General features: G+C 42.7%; 1 protein-coding gene across 4 annotated transcripts in view; it reads right to left on the bottom strand.

Annotated features, from left to right (window-relative positions):
• Window positions 1-538: 538 nt before the first annotated feature.
• The window catches only part of ebf1a (EBF transcription factor 1a), a 151417-nt gene continuing 126293 nt past the window's right edge, over window positions 539-25662 (bottom strand). For 2 of the 4 annotated variants that reach the window (XM_039774180.1, XM_039774179.1), the window contains exons 12-17: window positions 7971-8036; window positions 6070-6238; window positions 5099-5278; window positions 4028-4222; window positions 3633-3701; window positions 539-2789 (exon numbers count right to left, since the gene is read on the bottom strand). In XM_039774180.1, the coding sequence (XP_039630114.1) occupies window positions 3634-3701; window positions 4028-4222; window positions 5099-5278; window positions 6070-6238; window positions 7971-8036 (678 nt within the window). In that variant the 3' untranslated portion in view covers window positions 539-2789; window position 3633. The remainder of the gene's footprint in view (window positions 2790-3632; window positions 3702-4027; window positions 4223-5098; window positions 5279-6069; window positions 6239-7970; window positions 8037-25662) is intronic. The other 2 variants (XM_039774182.1, XM_039774181.1) reach the window with 1 other exon arrangement.

The raw sequence follows: 25662 nt of genomic DNA, 5'->3' as shown, positions 1-25662 counted from the left end.
TTGGCTTACATCTTTCTTGGTGGCACCATACCCCTCTGTAGGTCTGTTCCCCTTTGTTTACCTTCTGCACTGGTGGTCCGGTGCCCCTTGACTTGCATTCCCTTGGGTTAGGACATACCTGGAGGTACACTTTCTAACTGGCTCGGTTTTGCTCAGCTGGCGATGTACCCTTACATGATGTGGGTACGACCCCAAGTGATATGTTGTTACTTTCCAACTTAACTCAACTGTTAAAAGTCACGACCTCTGAGGCCATTGCATTTTGATGGCTACTTATGTCCTCTAAGGCACTGCAGTACTTGGCAGGATGCCATCCTCTCCATCCATCTTCCTAACCCGCTTACCCAGAGCAGGGTGGTAGGGCAGCTGCAGCCTATCCCAGCATGCTTTTCTCTAAAGTGACACAATTTATATCAGTGACAGATGCTGCCACCCTCGCCACTTACTTTGTTCCCCAAATTGAACAGCTACAAAGTCCAGCTCAGTTCTTCATTCACACAGTTGCAATGAAAGAAACGGAAAGTGAGAACAAAGCACAGACAAGAAGGAAATTTAATTAAATATTGTGAAAGTTGAAAAGTTATTTTACAGATCAAAGTTTTCAAAAACAATCTAGACAGTAGTCTCTGTTTATCCTAACAACAGACCTGTTCAGTGAGGGTTCAGGGGAGACCAGCGCTGCTTCTCGGGTGGAGCCATGTTTCTGCTGCCAGCCCGAAAGTGGAGAGTGACATTTACAGACAGGTACCTAGAAGCAGCGCCCATTAACACAATGTCCCATTGGCATTGACTGGCATACTGGGCCTAACTACGGAGTCCGAGCAGAAGGAAAGGTCGGGTCCAAGTCGAAGAGGGCAGTAGAGAGCAGCAAGGGGTGTCTCGGATGTGAGGGTGGCACGACCATCTCACCGACAGGTCACCCCCACGCCCCTCCCCCAACACGCTAGTCCACTTGTGCTTTTGACATTAGATGGTGATGCAGGTGACCGAATGCACATGAATTGCACTGTTAAGGCATCCGAGTTGCTGGTTCAGAGTTGGGTGAAGTTGGGGAAAAAGGAAAATTACAAGCAGGCATTAAAAAGAAATGACTTTCCAGACGCATTCCCTCCGACTTTCAGTGCATCCATTTAACCCGGCAGGAAGAGAGAGAGAGAGCCCATGCATAATAGAAGTCGCGCGCACGAGCACGCGCCCGCGCACACACACGCACTCGCGCACACACGCTTCAGACAAACGCGAGTGTTCCGGCGCCCGCTCAGCACAACAAAATATTAAAAAAAAAACAAAACAAAAAAAAAACATTTGTTCTTAAGTTACAAATAATACAAAAATAGACAATGGCTTTTGTGATGGAAATAAAAAATGGAAGCATGAGTCCAAAACAATCCTGAAAAAAAACTAAAACATTGAAATCACATTTCAATAGCAAATATAAATGAGTGGAGTCAGCACAGAGTCACGGAGCAAACGAACACAAACGAGGAAGGGAGGGGGTAGGGGGTCAAGTACAAGTTCCACAGATAAATACATTGGAGAGTATATTTTACAGCCCCCCACGCCCTTTTATTCTTTCCATTTTATTTTATGGGTGTAAGCAATTAAACAAATTCACTGAAAAGTCGCCTTAAGACATTAAAATGTATAAATAGAATTTAACAATGACTTTGGCAAAATAAAATAAAAAATAAATCACAAAACCTACAATATAAACAATTCGTGGCAGCAGTAGCAGCGTATGTCCCTCTTGGGAAAGTGGCACATCAGCTAGCAAGGCCGAGGGTCAGGGGTAGGGTAAGCGCTGGCGCAGCCCGCCATGGACAACTGAGCCTCAGGGTGAGCGCGGCTTTGGTGGCACCTTGTGTTTTCTTTTTTTTTATTGACGCAGTGTGACGGTATTGGGACGCAGGTCTTTGGTGGGATTGTGCGACCGCGTACCAAGCGTGTGACAGGCTCAGTGTCAACGATTCCACAAGAAAAGTTTATCGAGGCGGTCTAAGTTTACATATTGTCATCTCACTTTCCTGACGGTGTATTTTGTATCTATTGCCTTCTTGCTTTAGCTGAACTAAAGACTGAGTGGTTCATCCGAATTTCAGCCATAAATAAAGCTTGAAATAACCGTCACGTGCACGATGTAAGATCGACCGTTTTGAAAGGGTGAACTCACCCCATAAACGAGAACGGGAAAAAGACCCCGATTACTCAGTTGACGCCAGTGACTGATCGCGGGGAACTGTGTGTTTAGTGAGCCTTAGCAGCTCCGCTGTGAAAGTGGGCGTGTCAAGTGCAATTGTAAGGTGCACGCGCCTGCTGGGCGAGTGCGCGCTACTAGGCGCCCATGTGTCAGTGCGTGTGTCCGGTTAGGGTCAGTTCATGACGTGGCTGGCTGTGTGTCGGGTGGGCTACGGATGGCTGCACGCTGAGTCCACAGCTGCATGGCTTCATGTGTTTCCGTCCGCGCTGACCCTTTCCTTGTTCCTCCTTCACAAGAGACCACCCCCTATCCTGTCCCACTCACACACAAACGCCACAAATAAAACACAAAAGCTCTGCCGCAGTGTCCCTCGAGTAATTTACAAATTAGAAAATGCTGGGAAATGACGGGAGAACCCCCACGTGAGAAAGCAAAGACGACCGATGATGGGTGGCAGATCCGCAGCGCCAGTCCCACGTGCCACTGCCCGGCTGCGATTGTGAAAAGGCCTGAGTTTCAGAGTGTCGCTCACTCGATTCCTTCCCACATGTTCCTCTCTTCTACATCGGAGGGACAATCATTCCAGGAATCGCTGTAAAAATAGCATAAAGAGACAAGTGTGTAAGGATGACTGCAAATGATGACTTTGTACAAAAGCTGCAAAACAGACCTGGCAAACAATGACAACTGGTGCCACATCACAACCAGTAATGGGTACTCTATGAATTGCTGAAGTTTTGTCCTTTTGCCTTGCTGGTGTTCATTAAATGTATATGATATGGTTTATCAGACTTCAAAAATCCATTTTAAGGCAAGTTCTGCAATGATGGTACACGCTGGAGAGAAACAAGCATGAACTTTTGTTAATCAGCGCCATTCCAGTGCTGATTGTGAGCTGGGCTATCATAAGTGATAGCAGTTTTGCCCATGTGAGATGAATGCAAGGGGTGCAGCTGCCAATCACTTTCATGTTGTATTTGGACTGGCAAAATTTGTTGGTCTGAATGACCTGCTTTTGTCCAGATTTTTCTAATGCTCTAACGTAGTCAGCACCATCAAAGCTACACAGCACCCAATGACTCCAAAAAGCCACTGAGCTAGTTACTAGGTTGTGCACAGGCATACCACAATATTCCTTGCTGCCTGTCCTCCATACTGTCTATCCAATCCTTGCCTGCTTGCTTTAAGCTACCCACCCTATGCTTAACCTAAAACTAGATCCATGCTATTTTCGCCCCATCCACACTAATTCAATGACACCAGTGCAGAGGTCATCACATCTTATCAGTGTTAGTCACATTACACCCTTCCTCCCATTCTGGTTTAATGAAATTCACACAGCTCCTCATTACCCCCTCTAACTCATGGTACCCACAACTACATTAAGAACATCTCAAAACAGAAGGGAGAAATTGAAAAAAAAAGAGCAACGTACTTCAGGAGAAGGCAAGGCCCGGCAGGGAGCCCGCGCTTGAGTACTTGCTAGAGTCCACAAAAGAATGTTCTGACAGGGAGATGAGAATTAAACAGAGAGAAAAAGAGGGCACACGAGGGAAAAAGAGAGAAAACAACATTATTAACTGGCACAGGAGGGTATCACACCATGTTAGCAGAAGCACATTAGAAAAAGAAGTCAGGCAGCAAGAAGCCAATAGGGTGGTCCAACAGCACAATACTGTATGAAGACACACCAACGCTTCATCACAACCACAGGGCAGGAAGGCCAGCACTATAAGACCCACTCTTATTAAACTCAATGCCTGGCAGAAGCATGGCAATTTACCTTGAAACCCCAAAGTAGAAATAACTGGGTAGTGTCCACTTGCTCACCTTGCAAACTGTTGCCATTGGCACTGGTGCAGGTAGGTGGGGGAGACGTCTGCGGCCTCACCACGGGGGCAAAGGCACTCTTCTGTTTTACTGCGGATACCATGTTGGCTGGTGAGAAGGAAAATATCCCAGAGGAGCTGTTACAGTTAGAGGGCAAGCTGGTGGAAGATGCCATGGTGGGACTGGATGGCACAACTGGGGAAAGAAAAAAAATTGTGAGGAAACGAAGGAGTGTTTGAGTCTGCTAAAACAACCCAGGTCTATGCCAGTTGAAAAATCGCTGCAGTCACAGAGAACTCAACTTAGTGCCACGCCCGAAACACAAGCCCACCCCAAGCTTTCCCACTCCTGCTCAGTGCCCCCTCCATTGATATCTATTCTTTTCCTGACACCCAGCAGCTGTCTGTTGTGGATAAAGTCGCCGAGTGTGCCAGCCTCATTTATTTTCCTAGACCACCTGGAATCAGTTATCCATGACTGGAAGAGCAAAACAGCAAGTGAGCAAAAAGCACCACTGTACCAAGGGGTGTGTTATGGGTAGGAGCAGGGTAGGGCATAGTGCCATGGATGGTAAGAGTAAAGACAGCAAGGTGGCGATGTAGGTAAGAGGAGATGAAGCACAGTGCCATGAGAAGGGGGTGGGTAAATAAGCTAGAGTGGGAATGGCACTGTGCCAGGCAGCAATTACTTATTCAGATGATAGCAGCAGCCTGCTGCCATGGGGTCAGTTACCTAGGCAAGAGCAGAAAGAGAAATGTGCCATGGAGTTTAATTCTCCAGGTGAAGATATGTGCTTATTAGTGCCATGGAGCTAAGCACTCTGGTCGAGGCTGGGCACATTTGTGCTTGTCATTTAATTCTGCAAGAATGTTTTCTCTTGAGTGATTTTCTGTGGCAGCCCTTTGATATTTCAGCCTCATCCATCTGGCCTAACTAATCAATTAATGAAGATTGGAAGTCTGGGTGACTGAAAGTGCCGGCAATTAGTTTATTGATTTCATTATGAGGCGTGTGAAGTGAAGCTGCTGGGTATCTGATTCAGTGCAGACGTGGTGAAGATGAGCAACTTACTGGCATATGGCGAGTTGGCAGCAGAGCCATTCAGGAAGCTTGGGGAGCCACCCAAATTGGACATGCTGGCATTTCCGTAACCGTTCATGCTCGTGGTCACTGTGTTGTAGTTTGTCTGCTGAGGAGTGGAGCTTGGCACATACCCATGGGGCGACACGCTGCTGGTATTCCGAGTGAAACCTGAATAACACATTAGGAAGAAAACAGAACTGAGAGATATCCTCATTCTCCATGCCTTACCAGCTCAGGAGCTTCCTTTGCCATACTCCAGCAGTACCAGAAAATGCCAGTCCTGATCTGGCTCAGTGCTTGCTTGGGACATTTCATGTTGGCTTTAAAGTGAAGTTATGTAGCTGTATGCAAGAAGCCCTGGCGAGGATAGCCACCCTGGAGTGGGAAGCGTGTCACCCTGCTGATGAATAATTCAGAGAGCAGCATCCGCTTGTCTCATCTGTCCTGCCACTTCCTTTAAAAGCACTGTCACATGACAGATCTGCCATTGCAGCACTCAGGCCATGACAAGTACCAGCCAGGCTGGACACCCACCTCCACTGATGCTGCCAAGACCTCAGAGGCGTCTGCACCTCTCCTCCACATCTGCTTTCCCCAGGTGTGCCAGGGCTGCACTTTGGTGTTTAGTGCTGCAATCAAGACTCTTCTGTGTGCCAGCTGCATGCCATTAGAGGCTGTCGATGACAAACGGTGAGAGGTGCGTCAGGCATACGCCATGCACTGCCAGTAATGGCTTGCAAAGCTGCGCTAAATGAAGACAAGGAGACTCCATCGCACCCGTTAGATAAATAATTGATTTAGAGCGCCGGAGAGGCAGCACAGTGTGATCAATGACTACGGCCTGAAGTACCATTTCTGATGGGAGACTAGAGAGGAGAGAATATAGCCAGGGGGAAGGATGGGGCTGCCAACACAGCGCGGGGACTTCCCTTTTACTAGACTGAGGGCACAATGCTTACCCTGATTAGTCGACTCTGATACGTTGACTGCGAGCTGGCCGCTGAACGAGTTCACTCCCATCATTCCTGCATGGACTGGTGTGTTAGCGAGCGCTGGCAGTTGGTTGTGGTTCCGAGGGACGTTGTAGAGGGCTTCAGCAATGTCAGCCGCTCGTTTCAAGATGATTTCCTGCAAGAAAGGGGCAGAGATACAAATGAATTCCATATCAAAAACTTAACAAGTAAAGAGTAGCACTGAATGGGATGGCACTAAGTGTTAAGGGTCAGCTTAAGACATGAACAGCTATGGTCATATGTCTGGTGCTAGTCTGAGAGGATATGAAGGATAGGAGAGTACTGGGAATCCAAGGCCAGAAGCCAGGCTTACCATTAGAGGGGTAGCTCTAGATATATAGTTTACATCAAGAAGGGTTTAGATGTGGGGTCTAAAATAGGCAGTTCAGGGCATGCAACCCACACTCTCAGATCACCCACACTCTTAAAAATAAAAGTGCCAAAGTAGTTCTTCAGAGTGATGCCACTGGGGAACTGTTTTTGGTTCCCAAATGAAGCTTCTAAGAAAAACTTCTATTCATTTTGATTAGTAACAGGTTCCTTAAATATCCACGAATAGAAGATAATAGATTTGTAAAATGCCAATGGGGTCTTGTGCTATAACACAGGCAGGCCAGGGTCCTGCAGGATGCCTATACCATACATTAAAGATATTAGGAACCTTTCCAAAGCCTAAAGACTCAGTTTCATGTCCATAAAACCCTTCCCAGAATGAAATAACTCTTTGTCAAGCAACAGCTCTACAATAAACCACGCAACCCAGTAAAATGCCCTTTTGAGAACCATTATTTTTAAGAGTTAAGTTTTACACCTCAGGCTTCAATGTCGATTTTTTTGGAATGTTCATTACACCTTATACCTGAGTGATCACATTTAGACATCTCAGCTGAGTTACCACTTGAATGTGAATCTCAATTCCAATACAATTTGTAGTCTCAGGATGTGACCACCGTGAGGGCGCTCAGACTGACTTGGACGATTAATGTCTTCATCTAAATTGCGTAACATATTGAAAGAAGAGTTTAATAGTATAGATGACTGGAACAGAAGCGAGATGCCGCGTTTATGTTCATTTTTTGTGGGGCTGCTTCACATGGTTGCTACACCAGAGACGAGCCGGCGGGAAGAGTCTAGCGGACTGATGTGACTCCTAGTTTTTGTTAGTAAGATTTGCGTGTTACGTTACGTAGCAACTCCAAATTACCCTGACTCGAGTGTGTACTGCCCTCGCATCTTTTTCCACCCTTGTGTCCAAAAGAACGGGTTTTAAAGTTGATGGGCGAATTTTCAGATACAATTTCTGCAGATATCGTCTAACCCATCAAACACTTCACCCATTCCGAAAGCTGGTCCCAGCTGAGAACCACGACTGCGCGAACTATGCGCGCGAGGTGACGGGACAGCTTTTAAATCAAAGTGTAAATTTAAAGGATGTTTACAATCTATCTATCCAGGCACAATACTTTCCAACGACCGCCGTCTTATACCTCACGTAGCTAATTGCTCACTCCCCCGCGCGTATTAAACGCCATACTTGCCCCATATGCACACGCGAATAAAGGACAAGGTAAAATAATATGCATTGCTACTCTCCGTCATATTTACTGGATACATCTACACTATGTTGCGCTAACGATGTCACGAGTCTGAACTGAAATGTATTAATTCACACGTGTAGTTTAATACAACGCAATGTATGAACGGTCCATCCACGACTTTTTCTGTCACGAAGAACTGGAATTGAAGTTTCCGATCTAAGGTGTAAAACGAAGCTTCAAAGCACCAGTCGCACCACCACTGCGCCCTGATTTCCCGAGGCGCCCACTTTCCCATCATGCAGCAGCTACCTGGTTGTTGTGAGGCATGCCGTACAAGGCTTCCACCAAATCAGCGGCTCGTTTCAAAATGACTTCCTAGAGGAAAGAAGAAACAGACACAGGTCAGCAGCCGCCTCCCGCGGCAGAGCTCCCATCTGCGCGCACTCGCGCTTGTCTTCAGAATCTCCCACCACCTTTGATGGGAAGAGTATAATTGCCATCATTTTGCTGTCATCAGAGAATCTTCATAACATGTTTTACATGACAAGCTTTTAGAATCACTACTTTATTTGCATTTTTCACCTCATCAGGACTTTTCAATAAGAAAAAAAAGTATTGAATTTAAAAGTTTTTGCAGTGATGAGTTACAAAGCAATAACTATGTGATACAATGGCAGTGGCGTGTTTGAGGGGGCAATGATTGTAAACTGGGTAAGGATGTATGCATACATAGACAAACAGCCTGCTGCACACATAGGCACAACAGTGTACACACACAGCAAAGTCACCAGCACTTCATGCATGTTCCCACATCCAGAAACAAAAAACAACATATGACAAAATACAATTACCTCAGCTTTCCATGCTTATGCACATAGAGATAACGGGAGTTACATTTGGACACACATAATCCCACATGAAAAGAAAGAAAAGCACAATGTCACCTACACTCCACAACCACAAGTGTCCATTTAGATCCATACCCATACAAGAGGCCACAGCCATGCATGTTCACTCCAATGCCTGTATTGTGCCTTTCACTCCTGCATGCACATCTCATATGCCAAGATCCTTACACGACGTCCGTTATGCACATAAACACAGCCCTTGACAAGATCCATTGCACAATGATGAATAAAGGTGATTTTTGGATGAGAACATTGTGCACAATTTTGTTTTGTTAGTCTTTGCCTTTTGAATTTTTTTCTATAAAGGTAAATGAATAAATGATTACATGCATAGTATACAGCATAAAACTGTTAAATGTAAATCTGGGGAATGTTAAGTACAAATTAAAATTATAAATCAAGGTCAAGTGCAGAGAAGCGCTAGCAAGTTCATCCCTGCTCCAAATACTATGACAAACTCTGCCAGGCTAAGGGACCTAATTCAGCCATCAATTTACATTTACATTTATTTGCTTTTTAGATTTTTTTTTTTATCAAAACGACTTACAAAAGAGTTCAACATAATCGAGTAATCATCATTCTGGGGACTGTTTTGAAAAAGTGATACGGGATGTAGTCACAAAATTGATCATCACAAATGAAGAGCTCAGAACAAAATGCAAGTGAGTTACAATTCCTAAAAATTAACACCTAATATCAGTTAGACAGAATTTCACCAAACCAGAGTCTTCAAATGCTACTTTAAGCCATTGAGGGAGTCAGAATTTTGAATGGAGGTGGACAGCTTGTTTCACCAGCTAGGAACTAAAAATGAAACGAGTCTGGATTGAGATTTGATGCCAAGCTGGGATGGTCTTACAAGACACTGTTCACCAGCAGACTTGAGTGGGTGAGAAAGAGCATAGGAAGGAACCAACAGTCTTTCAATGTAACCATTTTACACCAGGTCAGGGTCACGGGCTGCTGAACCCCAATCCCAGTTCTAGGATGGGTCTCCAGTGTATTATATGAAGTGATCAGATGACCCATATCAGTTGAATATCCATAATCCTGATTTCATTATTTGTTTGTCATCAACTCACCCTCTCTTTCAATCTCCTACTAACTACACCAGAGTTTTTCTTAGGGATTTTTCTGCAGTGCTTCAGGAACTACATTTTATTCAATCAAAGTAAGTTTTAGTATGGTGCTGGTGAGCGGCAGTAAGAATTTCAATGTAATCTCTTTATGTAACCTTACTGCTACTACACTTATACATTCACTTATGTTCACTCATATTGGAACAGCTTAGAATGGGCAATTAACTCAACGTTTACGTGTTTGGGATAGGGAAGGAAAAACCCTTCAGAGTTGAGCAGATTGGGGGTCTTCTGAAGTGGTGAGGTAGCAATGCCCAGAACTTGACATGGGTCCTGAAAATTCAGAAAGGCCTATATACTCCCAAACAGTTTCTGCTTGTTTTAAAAACACACCTATCAAACACACACATGATAATTCTATTACAATAAAGTTAAATATATTTGCATACACACAACTCCTTAATTTAAGTATTTGGCGATATACTGGTGGAGATATACCCCTACCCACTTACATACACGTATATGATCAATAGCGGTGGCCCATCATTACACACACAGACACAGTTCTTCTGTTCACACACATATGCGCCCACATAGACAAGCCCAGATTAAGACCCTCACAGGCCCCCGAGTGTCTTAGCCCCTTAATTGAGAGTTAATATTCTTAACAATGCAGCACATGGAGACCTGGTAGATTAATGCTGAGTGGTATTTCTTGCAGTAAGCATGCAGAAACTTGATCATTTAATCAAGTGGGGTTATAGTCAAGTCTCCTTGGTCGTTTCGGCACTTGGTGTCCACATCGTTTCATCGTCCTTGTCCCCTTTAGTCATTTCAGAATGTGGAGTCTTGATCGTATTATTGTTCCTGGGGTAGGGGGGTGGATTAGTGAAAAGGCCCCTTGCTGTCTTGGGCCCATGGGCCCACATCCAGAATGTCCTAATGGTAGACCCACCTCTGCATACAGATGTAAAAACATCCACCCTCAGATCACAAGAAAAGTCTAAATCTTTTACACTTTGGAGGCCTTTATGAGGCCAATGCCATCCTCACAAGCCAAGTCTTGTGCTCTTCTTCTCAGTGGGTCTGAGTGCCCTTGAAACTTGACTCTACCAGACCAGTTGGGCCAGACAGCATGCCGTCGGAGGTGCCACTCCTGAGCACCTCAGTGTGTGGAAAGCAGCGGCCTCAACAGAAGCGAAGACACCAGGAGGGAAAATGAGAAAATATATTTGGCAAATCTTTTTTTTAAGCAGACATCCTGAACCTTTTTAAAAGTTAATGCACTGGGGTCTGAAAGTGTGCTTGCAATGCGACAAGCAGAAAATTGCTCTCACCTCTGTGCTGTAACCCTCGCTGTGAACAAGCCCCGGAGCGTGCGTGTGTGTTCAGCACAGAACATATTGCCTTTCAATCAGCCCTGAGACCCACTGAACACACAGACAGAACATGACGAGAGGGTCAGGAAAGCAATAAAGATTTTACTGCGCTGTCCGAGGTGCTAAATTCACTCAATAATGGGAACAGTGCCACTGTGTTAACCTCTCATTACTGGTGCTTTGAGGGGAGGAATCAGGCATTCCGAGCGGGACTCACTGCATTTTACATTTAAGTGTTTCATTTGGAGACACGGGGGCTAAATTTGCAGAACATATTCTCAGCTTATAGGGCTTGTAATCACCACAGATAGATTGCTGAAATGAATGGAGAGTATGGGCATACCTCGGCCAAGGCTTGGAGCCTCATATGTGCTCTCGTCCACATGCCTGGTGTCGTGACAGAGGCGGCAGGAAGTGGGCAAATGAAGTCAAATTAACAGATTCACATAAACAACAACACTCATACATGTTTCCACAGCAACAAAGCCAAATTAGCAACGCTGTTTGCTTTCAAAGGCATTCTCAAAGTTAAGTTACACACAACACACCGACAAGATACTGGCACCCAGACAAGAGCTAAATGCCAGATGCATTCTCTCTTTCTCTTGCCACATAAACCTGGCTGCACTTTAAAAAAAATCCCAGATGAAGAGGGTCAAGGAGGTCAAATTGCCTCCAAAATACAAAGACCTGCTTCTGAGGGCTTGGCATTGCAGGAGGCATTGCACAGACACTGCAGCCCCCAGTGATAATTAATCACGGAGAGCCACGAGGTACTCGGGAGACACAAATACCCAACTGAGAAGTGCTGCTACATTACAGGGCATTTTTTTCAACATAGTGTCACTTTGCATGGAGATTATTAGTGCTGCTAAGGAGTCACTTGGCACAGGGCAGCATACTCAATCTTTGCATGAAACAAAAATGCAGTTGAAGGGTCCCATTTATTTATCATGTCACTTTACCTAAAGACAGGCAGTAGTATAATGCAGTCATATTATATGGCACTCTGCCTTGGGCAATACCTGGCAAAATGGAGTCACTTGACACAGGGAATGGGTTTCTTGGAGTAAGAGAAGATTAAGGAGCAAGAGGAGGAATAAATGGTATGTACTGGATGAGCTGCTAAGGGGCACAAAATGTCATTATGATGCTGCTTTGTATGATAGCAGTAAAAAAACAGGATTGATTTGCAAAAGGAAACCATGTTACATTAAGGGGCGTAAGTGACAGGTTGAAATTGCTTTTACGTGAGGACCATCAGTGGTGATATTGTCTCGTGGGGTATGGCGTTTCTTTGCTGGTGATAAAGAGCTTCTTGGAAAGAAGTGACTAAATGGCAGTATAGAGGAAATACAAGTGAGTATGGATTCTGTGTACAATGGGTGTTAACAGGGCACACAAGATCATTTGGCAAAGTAGCCTGAAATCCTGCCATGAAGTCGCATTACACTAGAAATATTATTGGAAGGATATGGAACTATGTGGTTTATATAGGGCAATGTATAATATAATATAATATAATATAAATATAATATAATATAATAGGAGCAAATATTGTCAGCTAATTATGGACTGACAAAAGATTGTAATTAAGGACATAGTGCCTTTGTGGGGTTCCATTACATGGAGGCAATTAGCAGCACAGCAGGGAGGTTAAAGGTGTTGGCACAGGATCGCTTTCCAAGAAAGTAATAGGAGTAAATATGGCGTACCTTTGTATAAAGGCAGTCGGTAATGCTATATGGTCTCTTTACATGGGACACTTTAGCATAAGACATTTTGCCTAAAGGACACTCAGGGAATTTACATTAATGGACATTGTTAAAAGTAGGCAGTATGGTGGTGCAGTGGTTTAGTGCTGCTGCCTCACAGCTTCAGTGCTTGGCTTTAGGATGCAGGATTGAATATCCTCTGTGTGGAGTTTGAATATTCTCTCTATGAACCAGTTGCTCTAGCTTTCCTCCTTTATCACAATGACGAGGTGACGTGACAATACTAAATAAAATGACTTTAGATATGTGGTTAAGGTGCCTTTGATGATTTGCCATCTCATTCAGAGATGATTCCTGCCTTGCACCTATTGCCACCAGGATAACATCTGAACTCAGAATTAATGGATGGATGATTAATGACTGACTCCTGGTCTACACATGCAAGATGGATAGATACAGGAAATTAATAGATGGAACATTAATGGAGCTAAACAGGCAACATACACACAGTGCTGCAAAAACATTTAAAAAAGAATTTGGTAAAAAAAAATGCCAGTGACAAAATAGGTGGCATCAGTGGTGTACAAGAAATCACTGTCAGTAAAAACATGTAAAATTGTTCTTGTGAGAAATACAAAGCAGAAATAATAGTGAAAAGACAAAGCTATTTCTCGATTGCATGTCCTTCACATGACAAAAAATAATTTAATTGTCATAATTGTTGATTTTGTTTTTAATTCAAAATTTGGAAGTGAAGGAACAAGCATTGTCATCTTTTTAAAGCGTCACGCATCATAAGCATGTGGCTAGCAATGGAAGTTCATATCTATAAACAACATAGCAGGATTAATGTCCAAAATGGCCATGTGATGATGATGTCACGGTAATAATACTGTAATTAAACAACAGTCGGAAAAATTAACTGAATTCCAACACAGTGCAATCTAAACACCTAGGCACAAACCGTCCTCAAATACACACAAAGAATTACAACAAGAATGATAAAAGATTAGTTACAGTGAGGCATTGTTATAGGTATCAAGGAGCCTCAGTAGCGTTTCTTGATGCACTTCTGTTGAAAAGTATAGTATAGTATAATATCTGTAGCATTCAGGGTTCCTAGTTCAAATCCCAGCTTTGTGACTGTCGGTGTGAACTCTGCATACACTCCCCATGTCAGCTTTGGTTTGTTTTTTTCTGGTACTTGGTTGTTCTCATAAATCCCACAGACATGTGCTATTTTAACTGGCCATTATAAACTGGCCCATAGCTGGCATGAGGTGGCCCCTGAATGGACTGCCCAATGTTTCCAGGAAAGCCTTTGTGCATTCATGACTATAGTATAGTGTAGCCAAGCATAGTATAATATTCTAGGGCATAATATAGTGTAGTATAATTTTGTAGTACAGTATAGTACTCTACAGTATGGTATAATATGGCATGGCATAGCAGAGTACAGTACAGTGCAATACAGTATAGTACAGTGTAGTAAATTATGGCATAATATAGTATAGTATTATTATTATACTTAGTATTAGTATAGTATTATATTCAGCTAACTGGTCCAGAATGTGTTAATGGACTCTGTGATGGACTGGCATACCAGACGCTGCCAGAGTAGGCTTTAAACAACCCTAAATTTGAATATGTGTTTGGGAATATTATATCATCCTATATTATTAAAAGGTTTTTATTTTCCCTGCTCTTTGGGTTGGGCGGACTATAACATACTTTCACTCTCTTGCCTCTCCTTCCCAGCAGCCTCTTCATGTGTCTCTACTCACCTCTGCTTTGAAGCAGACTTGTATTTATCTACCCTTTTATGTATATGATGTATATGCCCCCCCCCCCATACCCTGCCTTTCCTTTTCTAACTAATGTCTGTCCATTTTTATTGTACTTATCTTACCCGCAGAATTCAGCTTGCTTTTTGTTAGTGCCGTAATGTCATAAGGGCGCTGTTGGCAGCTTAGCATGGAGATGGTTAGGGTTGATGTAAGGTCACACTGCATGTGAATAATAAAAGGCTGTAGGGGGTCTCTGTGTATTGGGGGTGGGGGATTAGCAAACAATATGGAGCAGCTTTACATGAAAGGTGCTTACTGGCAGCCTATGGTTGTGTTTCATGGAGCATCTTAGCTTTTTTGTAAAGGCAACTACAAGTTTTTTTATTTAGAAAATAAATCATTAGAATTTCCTTTCCAAATTTTATCGGAGGAAAAAAACAAAGCTGCATAAGTTAACAGCCTTAAATACATCTTTACTAAACATTTAAATACCCCTTTGCCATATTTAAAAGACAGCACCTTAAAATACTCTTCAGACTTAGACGAGTTTGAAGGCTGAAGATCCCTGATCCTGCCGAGTATCTCAGTACTGCCGGTGCTTTACTCTCATGAGCTGTGCTAGGCTGCAGTTTTCCCCCACTGCCCTCCGGCACACACTCACCGGGTCGTCTACATTAGCACCAGTAATCTGGCCTGCCTGTCTGTTAACCTGCTGGAGTTTTCCTCAGATTTTGCTTGATGAGGTCACTTAACTCGGAGCCGAAGGTGGTGGTAGACCGGAGCACACTGAGGTAGAAGGACATGATATCCTTGTCCACTTTGAACAGTTTGAGTTTACAGATGAAAAATAAATGATAACAGGTTATGAACTGAATGGCGTGGTAGTGAAGCAGCCTCATGGCTCCTGTTCCCCGTTTGTGTGGTTTGCACGTTCTCATCATGTCTGCTTGGGATTTTCTTCGCACACTGTGGATTTTTCTCCCATGTTACACAAATGCATAAGCATGCCTTGCAGTTTATTGGTACCCCACCCAAGTCAAGCTAGTTGCTGCCAAGACCATGAAATCATACTAAGCAGTTTCAATAAGTGGATAAGTCTTTTTTTGCAATATCAAAATGGGTTCCAAGTTTTTTTAAACACTTGGATCAAACAGCATTGAACACTCATAAATTACATTTCTGTCTTTGAGTCAAAAACTATTTCTGTCTTTTTCTGTCATTCGAGGAAATTTGGTGGTCCTCACCCCTCTATTCTGTGTAACATGCAGCCACATCCTAACTCTATAGGGTCATTTGCACACTTGAAAATGATCACTGATCTTGTCAAGGAGAAAGGATACTGCGTTGAAGGGCATGGGTGATTCATGACATTACTGAGTTTAATAACTTGGGTATGGTGATTTGGGGTGTCCGTTAAGGAGTGGGGAGTGCATAGAGGCACAGCGGGTATTTTCTAGTGAAGAGTGCAGTTCTTCTCATGTTCATGTGGGTATAGTGTTAGGCCTACCCACTTTAAACTGGCCATTGGTCCACAGGCGGTTGTGTGTGGGTGGTGGACGGGCATTAAGTGCAACATTAGTTCAGTTCTTAAGATCATTTATTGCAGGATAACCTGTGGTGCCCATATGTGATGAAAGGAGTAAACAAATTAAAATGGATGGATGGGTGGGACATGCATGTAGGACATGAGTGGCAATAAGCAGATCTATTACCATTTGTATTACCAAGTTTTCACCGTATTGTTTTAATAACTGACTTGGACACAACTGAAAAGAGTTCTTCTAAATTTCCAGCCACATGAAACGCCTCTCCTGTGTGATATGCGTCTCTTTCATCATTAGAAGCCAGGCAGCTCACCCCGCCCTGTGCTGGCACTCCCTAGTGGGTCCTCACCAATGCTCTCCCTCGCTATTATGATATAAATTATGATACCTGGCAATGTGATATACATTCATTAGGAGGGAAGATGCTGAGAAGCAGAACATTGAGGTCAGCGCTGGATGTAAAGGCAGCGAGTGAGACACATTTACAAGGAAGTTGAGACACTAAAAACATGACAAATTTATCTCCCTGCTTGTTCATTTGCAATTTTATCATCCTCTAATGTTCTATTAGAGTTGTAATACAAGAGAGGTCAGAATCATCCATCTTACGGGAAGACAAAGATGATGATGTCATACTTCCTGCACTGCCACCCTGACCCCGCATTCTCTCCACTGCCAGGCTTTGATTTCATTAGTGCAGATAGCATTTCTCGCACATCGCAGGCAGCCGCTCGGTCTCCCTCTGTCTGCCTCAGGCTTGACCCCTTGTCGTGAGATGAGGGCGCCATGAGGACGACCCTACTGGTCTGAGAACATTGACAAACTGGAACCCAAAGTGCATAAATTCAGCTTCATTTTACAGCATCGACACTTGCAGGCGCCTTGCCAGGATCAGGCTACAGACTAACAAATCTCGCTTGGCACAAATGGGCACCATGAAGTCCCTGGATTGCTGGACGTGGTGCCTGTCAAATGTATAAACCACAGTGCATGGTTTCCTGTTCAGACTGAGCAGATGAGCACTACTGAATGCTGTAACTCATCATGCACCTGAACACAACTAGGGAGAGAACAGAACTTTTTCACTTTTGCCGCTACTTTGGTAGAAGCACAGGGTAGTGCCAGGTGGTAACAGAACGGCTGGTGGGAACAGACGTTGCTGTTAAAATGGGAAATTTATTATGGCCAATGTGTTGTTTGACATACCTTACTTATCACTTCACATGACTATCACAGTGCTAGTGTGACGAGTTACTCCTCCTCTTGGACTTTCTACTACTACTACTCATCTTGTTCACCGAGTCGGTCATGCTCCTCGCATGGGTGGTCATGCTTATTCTCCACTTCAACTGCATCTTACTCAGCCTAATATTTGTAGCACATATTACTCATCCTGTCACACAGCATACATGCTGGCCATCATTCTACAGAAGCACCATGCCCGACCCGTCAGATGTTATTCATTTATCAATTGACACAGTCACCACGTTGCTTATTATCTCACCTTGTCAGCTTGTGATACAACTTTATGTTTATTGACTGTTTATTCTTCACCACCTCCCTGTTAAAACCTTTTCTTTTACACACTTTCAGTTTTATTCTTATCCACATGTGGCCACAATGTTACTCATCTCTTTATGTGTATTGCGTTTTAATTAGGATTACACTTTAGAACATCAGGAAAATTTGGACTAGAACAGGTCATTTGGCCCAACCAAGCTGGCCAATAATACTGAGTTGAGCTATCAAAGTTCAATATAGTATCAACAGAGTTTCCCATACTGCTTGGTAATTTATTTCATATGTCTGAGGTTCTCTGGGTGAAAAAAAATCTTTTGGACATTTGTATGAAATTTACCCTTATTTTGTGTTCAATTACTGTCTTCAGCAACTGGCATGTAAGCCATGATCTTGTATAGCCACTATTTTAAGTCATCCCCTCATACAGGACTATGTATTCTCTTTCCTTCAACATATTTCTCCAACATTGTAGTGTTACGTAACCTCTCACATGGCCAGATTGAATTGTGCAATGAAGGAATTGTGTGCATGTAACCAAAAATGTTTGAGATAACCACCAGAAGATGGAAATGGCCTTTTTAGGACAAGGGCAGAATGAAAGGCGGAGGGGGTCAAAATACTGAGAGATGATCAGAAAACACAATCGTCAAAACAACAAAAAACAATACGCAAAAATCCAAGTTAAAAAGTACAGCAAGTAGCTTCAAACCTGTCTAATTTCCATCATCAATCTAAATAAACTAAGCAAAAGTTTGATTTTTTAAAGTGTTTTTACCAAAATCTGGGATATCACGAATATCACACCACCATCTTAAATAACTTTAATGTCATGATGTTATGTTTAATAATGTTAGTACCTCATGTGGCAAGCAATAATGAATTTCCCTTAAACGATGCAGCCGCAGCAATGAAAAAAACTGAAAGAAAAGTGCCACAATGACGTCACAAACTAGACAATAATCATGAACAGTCATCTTACCATTAGCCAAGACAAACATTTTTTGTTTTTCGTAATTGTTGTGTGTGTTTTATGGGGGTTGTTGATGTTTTTATTTATTATGATATTTCTACATTTTTTGGGGTTCAGTAAAAAGTCATATTTCCAATTTGGACAGTAAAGTACTAGCTATCCTTCTGTCTTGTAATTTGTCAATATGGACATGACTGCATGGTATGACTGAATCCCATGTCAGTGTTATATGCTTGTGCTACAGGGAAGGCCAAAAACATAAAAATCCTACCCAGCAAACAAAACACTAATTATATGTATTAAAAAAAAATAAATTAACAAAGCCAAAAATAACTGTAATTACAATAACTGGAATGGGAAAAGTAAGCCAAGAAAATTAAACAAAAGAGAACAAATGAAACAATAATTTCCTAAGAAAACAAACAGTTAAGCAACTGAACCTTAAAGTAAGAAACATCAGGAAAGGCCTAAACAGAAAGTTATTATGTCTAAGGGTAAACTCTCAATTAGAAAGCCAAAATGAAATCCCAAAAAGCAGAAAAATGTACAAAGCCAGTAAAAAGCAGATACTCTACTTCACGGGTGTCGAACTCCAGTCCTGGAGGGCCGCAGTGGCTGCAGGTTTTCATTCTAACCATCTTCATAATTAGTGACCAGATTTTTCTGTTAATTAACTTCTTTTGCTTTAGTCTTAATTAACTTGATTCAGACCCCTTAGTTGTCTCTTTTTCCTTAATTAGCAGCCAAACAATAATGAGACACGAAACAAGCCGCCACATGAACAGCTCACCTGTGCCCATCACACATTATCTGAAATTAAAGAGAGGTGAAGGTCTCAGTAAGGTTGATCTCTTAGGTCACCAAAACATTTTGATGGTGTTCTTAGAAAAAACAGAAAACCAACAGTTTGGGAAAAGTCTGCTGTGGCAGAATGAGAGCAGCAACGAGCCATGGAATTAAGTAATGGGTTTAATTAACAGCAAGAATCGGCTTCTCATTAAGAGACTGGTTGGAGTGAAATTGGTTGCAGTTTGAAGCCCCAATTTAGCTGGTCATCTGTTGGCTCATTACACATCTCATTTCTGTTTGGCTGCCATTTAATGAAAAAAAAATCAATTCTGAGGATTGAATCCTTAAAAACAGGGCTATTAAAATGAAGGGAAAAGAAATTAATTAGCAGAGAAAACTAGTCATTGTTTAGGAAAAAGGGTTAGAATGAAAACCTGCAGCCACTGCGGCCCACCAGGCCTGGAGTTCGACACCCCTGCTCTAATTCATTAAAACATAAGAACACCAGTCCCAAGAAAACATCACTTAAGCGTCTAGCACAACTCAAGAGCAAACTAAATAAAAATACCCCGTCACACCAAATAATCAGTGAGATATTTTGTGGAGGTCATTGGGTTGAGGGCAAGTCCACGGCAAACAGCTAAGGTACCAAGGCGTCCTTTCATTCCCCTCAAATGACTGCAGTGGCATTAACAGCAGCACCTGAGGTTTCTCGACCAATTGAAGGTCCTGCTCTACTCTGGTGGGAGAAATGTACATGCTTAAAAAAGGAAAAGGGATGGTAATAACCAAAGAAAAATAAATGTGAGAAGGGAGCAGGCAAAAGCATTATTGGAAGGCAGGGTGAGGTCATTAACTGGAGGCAGAGCAATATTAACATCAAAAACAAATTGAGGATCAAAAGTCATTAGTCAACAGAGCTGCTGATTACCTGATCAGAAATGGACATGTGAGGTAGTGTGTTTTAGAACTATTGAAAATCTTGAATATATTACTTAGCCTTCCGCCATCTAAAATACCCAACTCATGATGATATTGTGAGACCAGACACTGGAGGTGACATGGTTACAACCAGCATCATTTCAGTACACAATAAAAATAAAACATCAGATAGCAGCACCTGGGACAGAATTCAATCACAAAATGACATTACCGTTAAAAATAAAACCAAATAATTTTTTTAAAATGTGCAAAATGATAAAAAAAAATATATAAGAAAAGTCACTAATCATGTCAATTACAAAGTAAATAAAAATGAACTGACAATAATGGACAAAGGGAATGGGATATAACAGAAAAGGAAAAAGGGTGGAGCCAGGGATGAGGCACAGGGAAAACATGACAGTCGGGCCCCATAGTTCAGTCATAGAAGTGTGATTTTATTGCTGTATAAACCAGTTTCTATGGTTAGAGTACAGAAGTACACAAGCTTCCAGCAACATAGGCAGCAGGTGCCACCATGAGCATCAACAACAAAACACCATCAAAGTAGGCAGAAATGTTTTTTTTTAAATATACAGTAACACAGCATTGTCAAACCCTCTTAGTCCAAATTGTTGCTGGTGGGGGTGGATTCTATCCTGGCAGCACTAAGACAGGACAGGACAAGGTTCACTGATGCACACACGGGACCAATTTGTAAGCACAAGGTCATCTAATGTGACAATCTTTGGGAGGAACACTGGAGCACGACACAAACATGTGGAGAACGAGCAACCTCTGCCCAGGACGCTGGATGAGACTGGGGAGGCATCACTGCTCCCATCACAACTTTAAACAACATATACAGTATGTATACTATGAAAATGCACTAAATCGAGAATATAAATATTTGAGAGTATAGATATTTGAATTTTGTAAGCTACCGCGGAGTCGGAGTGCTGTAAAGTGCCGTCTCACTTCCCGCCGCTCCAGCGAGAGCAGTTCGGCGCCGTTTGAAGTTCAAATCAATGCGGAGCGTTCTGCTCATGCTGAGCTCCAAGCCTGTGATATAACAGCATGGCGAGCTCGTCATCGTGAAAACCAGGAGAAGCAGCAGTGCGTTGTGCCTGCAAATAAATGGCTTTATTATTTTGCATTTCATTTTATAGAACTAGGCTGTTGCATTTTCATTTATCTTAGAATTTGTGAAATAATACCTGTCATAAATAACGCAAGGGTATGCATTTCTTAAAGCGCGTTGGCGCTGAAAAGTTGACAAGTACCCTTTACAATTTCTAATAATTTAATTTTTTTTAAAATAGGTTCTCAGCTTTTCTACTGAAAACAGTTTTACTACATAACATGTGCCAGTGCCTGAAGTGGAAACAAGTGTTGTTACTTTGTTTTTGTCCACTTCTTGTTTCTTCTCTAGATGTATCTGAAATTTCATAATTGACAGGGAGGTGCTGCTATGCAACCATGGAAAACATGGAAAATTGCCGGTACTCTGTAATGGTGTGTACCAGCCTAGTTCAGACCCTTCTTGATGCCAAAATCGCCCATTGTATGCAGTTTGGGTTGAGCTGAACCTACAGGTGGTTTAAAAACAATTATTCAGGGATGAACCTGATTAAAATGAAGATGGAGGATTTTTAAAAGAGAAAAACTGCAGCACATTGTCATGTCCAACTGGGCTGTTTGAGTCGCCAGCAGCATAAACAGAATGGCCATCGACGGAGGAAATCAGAAGAGTGCTGGATGGCAGTTAAAAATTGTCAATTAAAAAACTAAAAACAAAATATTGTTTCATCACTGCTCTATAGCATACTGTATATATATATATATATATATATATATATATATATATATATATATATATATATATATATATATATTCGGGTTAGAATTATCTATCAATGTCCTCATTTTTGGTACCTGGAGCCTGTTCTGGCAGGTTTAAAATATAGGTGAGTACCAGAAATCAGTCCATTTCAGGGCACGCTGTAACAAACACCCACAGGTGCCCACACGGGGACAGTTCAGAATATACCCATAAACATCTATGAGATCGGGAAGCACACTGGAGAACTAAAAAGACTGATCCCGTCTTTATGGGCCCCATATATTAGAACTGTACAACCTTATACTCCTGCTTATTTTATCCCCTTATAGCCCATCTGTTTGTTATCCTCCTTTCATCGTTTTGGTCCCATTTAGTTTAATTTGCAATTCACTGAGGACCGTCTCACATGGCCCCTACACTCACTCATGCCCGGGCAAGTCAAAATCACCAATTAACCTAAAAATCATGACGTTAGGAAGTGTGAAGGATTTTGGAGAACCCAAAGGAAAATCCAACAGGCCACAGGAAGAACATGACCAGACTGAAAGGCATGAACCAAGAATGTAAGAAGTTTGACAAGCGAGAAAAGACCACTCAGTCTGGTTAGGTAACAACTAGGTTGTCTAAATGACTTTAACTTTTACCAAGTTTGGATTGACAGGTCAAAACATGAGTCAACCATGTTGTGAAAGGCAATATATAAAATGAGGAATGGCAACTAACTGTACTATTTGTGTTTAACATTTGCATAAGTGGTAGGATGCGGCCTACACAATTTCCTGTAGTGTGTTTAGAGTGGGAAAGAGACGACTGAAAGGTGTCAAACAGAGGAAGGGTCGAATTACAACCTGGAATTCACCTTTTAAAAACAGAGTGGAAAACAATAAATGGTGAAGCAGGGACAGTGAGACAAGTGAGCAGTCGTGTGACCAGCTCCAGCAGGTGAACCCATGACAGATTGGTAGGTGGACTGACAGAAGGCTGAGCAGTCTGGTTCAGGAGGGCTCTCTCGTCCACCATTTTCATCCATTTACTGCACTTTTTTTTTGGGCCTGGGTTTGCTAACACATTATTGTTAAGTATTGCTCTTGCATCATTGTACCTAACCCTAACCCTAATTGTATTAATCTATATTTACCGTTTTGAGTGATCATTTCTGTGTTCTTAATCCACTATGCATATTCTTATTCAGTTAGTTACAATCGTCCTGTTCGTTAATTTGGTGAGTGTACAGTTTTTCACATGAAGTTACTGGCCTCTATGTAGTGCCTGATTTGATGATGATGGTCAACTTATACAACATCTTTGCTACTCATTCTGTTAGGCAGCCATCCTCTCCCATGGTCTGTGTGCTGCTCATCATTTTACAAATCCATCATATAGCACGTCCTTGTGCTCAGTCATTCACACAACCACCATGATGCTCCTCCTATTTGAACTACGTGTTATTCAGGGTGAGAGCTGTGCCACTCTTTGCTTGCCCCATTCTCACACATGCCACTTTGGTGAGTTCAGCATGTCACTCATGAAGCCTTTGTGGTCTTTGAAGATCTTTGTATCATACGGTCAATGTGCCGCTCCTCTTCTCACGCAGTTTATCTGCTGCTAGTTGTTTTCCATGTACATTGTGGCGCACATCCTGGCACACAGTTTATGTTCTAGTCAGAGACAGTGTTACTTATCCTCTCTTACAGTTCTCTGTTTAAGTCAGCTATGTGTGTGGTGGCTCTGAGGCTAATGATCTGCACCGGTATCCAGAAGTTTGCCAGTTCGAATCCCTGTTACTGCCAAAAGAAACCCTACTCTGCTGGGCCCTTGAGCAAGGCCCTTAACCTGTACTTGCTCCAGGGGCACTGTACAATGACTGACCCTGCACTACCCTGCAGGGTATGTGAAAACTAACAAATTCCTAATACAAGAAATTGCATAAGGTGCAATAAAGAACAACAAGAATGTGTGTGCAGCATATTACTCATGAAACCATTTGCCTGTATGTAGCTTGTTATATCTCACAGCCAACATGACAACTGGCACTCCACCGTTATAAAGGCCATTGTATACCACATCCTTTCACACAGTCTTCAAGTTGGCTGCCCATCATTACAAACATCATGTTACTCATCCTTTCACACTGGCTTTGTTTAATTTAGCCTCACCCTTCTCCTAACGTTTGCTTGTCCTCTCACTGTACCAAAAGGCCGTCATTTTGTTGTCTCACCTTGGCCACATGTTGCTCATCATTTTCGATGGCCACCATGTTCCTCATCCTCCCTCAGAGATGTGTAATTTATGTTGCTACTCAGTTGTTTTACATGGCCTTTGTGCGGCACATCCTCACACAGAGACTTCATGCTGCCTGCACACTTACACAAATGTCATGTTACTCCTCCTCTCACTGACTTTATAATATTACACTTCACCCTTCTCCTGCCTTTTATTCCTTCTCTCACATCATGTTACTCAATATAACAAGCACCGGCATATTCTTCTCTCACTCGGGCTGCGTGTTGCTCATCATTTTACATGACCACCGTGTTAGTCATCCTCAGCCAAGACCTGTCAACAAGTGACCGACTCTCACGGCCCTGGTGTTACTCATCCTCATGTCATGGCTTCGTATAAGTCTTTGTCTCTCATGACCCATCTGTTACTCGTCCTGTCACACAGGGTACATCTTATTTATGACACTTGATTTCTGCCCAGACAGTCGCCATTTATAAAGCAGAGTGATTTTCCTCGTAAATGTGCAGCAGCCAAACCCCAGTAAGAAGTGCCTCCATTGAACAGTCATTGGTTGCTGTGAATGCTGGGAAAAGCCACTGTGAAATTCTCCCTGAATCCTGGCTGCCGATTGGATCTCTTCAGGTTCTACTTCCCAATTGGCTAGTATTTAGCTTTTAGGAAGATCATTTGCATAGCACGCTAGGGAAGTGGAGGAGGAGCCAATGGCTGAGCACAGCCATCAGTCAGCCGGCTCTTTCAGTAGTATCCTCTGCATAATTCATAAATCATTGGAGCGACTCAAAGGTTAGCCGAGCACTGGCAGCAGACGTGGGCATCACTAGGCGCCCGGCCCTCACCTGCTGATGATTGACTCAGAGAAGTGCTTTCAACAAACTGTTATTACCTCAATAAAAAAATCAATAGTCCTGAAATGAGCCGGAGAGCCAGAGCAGCTGCTGCTAAACAAAGCCACTTATTAAATGGAAGATTTGCTTTCTAATTTTTATTGAGTAGTCACTGGCTGGAGTTTGTCTTCACGGGCGTGTTGTGTTGGCCAAGCACCGCGGCTGCTTTTCCAGAGCGACTCAATTACAGTTCCGTAAGCAATAATAAAGTCATCAGAGCCGAGGGTTCGATCGGGTGACCTCAAAGAACGGCACGCTGGACAGCTGACTTTACGATGATGGATCACCGGGTGCCAGACTGCAGTAACCCCTTCCTCCCCAAGCCTTGGGAAGCAAGGACAAGTTGTGAGCTGGAAGGAGATGAGGATTTAGGGCAGCATGACTCTCATCACCTACACCAGCACTATGTCTCATTGG

The sequence above is a fragment of the Polypterus senegalus genome, chromosome 13 (genome assembly GCF_016835505.1).
Source record: "Polypterus senegalus isolate Bchr_013 chromosome 13, ASM1683550v1, whole genome shotgun sequence".
NCBI classification, from domain to species: domain Eukaryota; kingdom Metazoa; phylum Chordata; class Cladistia; order Polypteriformes; family Polypteridae; genus Polypterus; species Polypterus senegalus.
The sequence above is the reverse complement of the archived record's forward strand: the minus strand, read 5'-3'. Positions and strand labels throughout refer to the sequence as shown.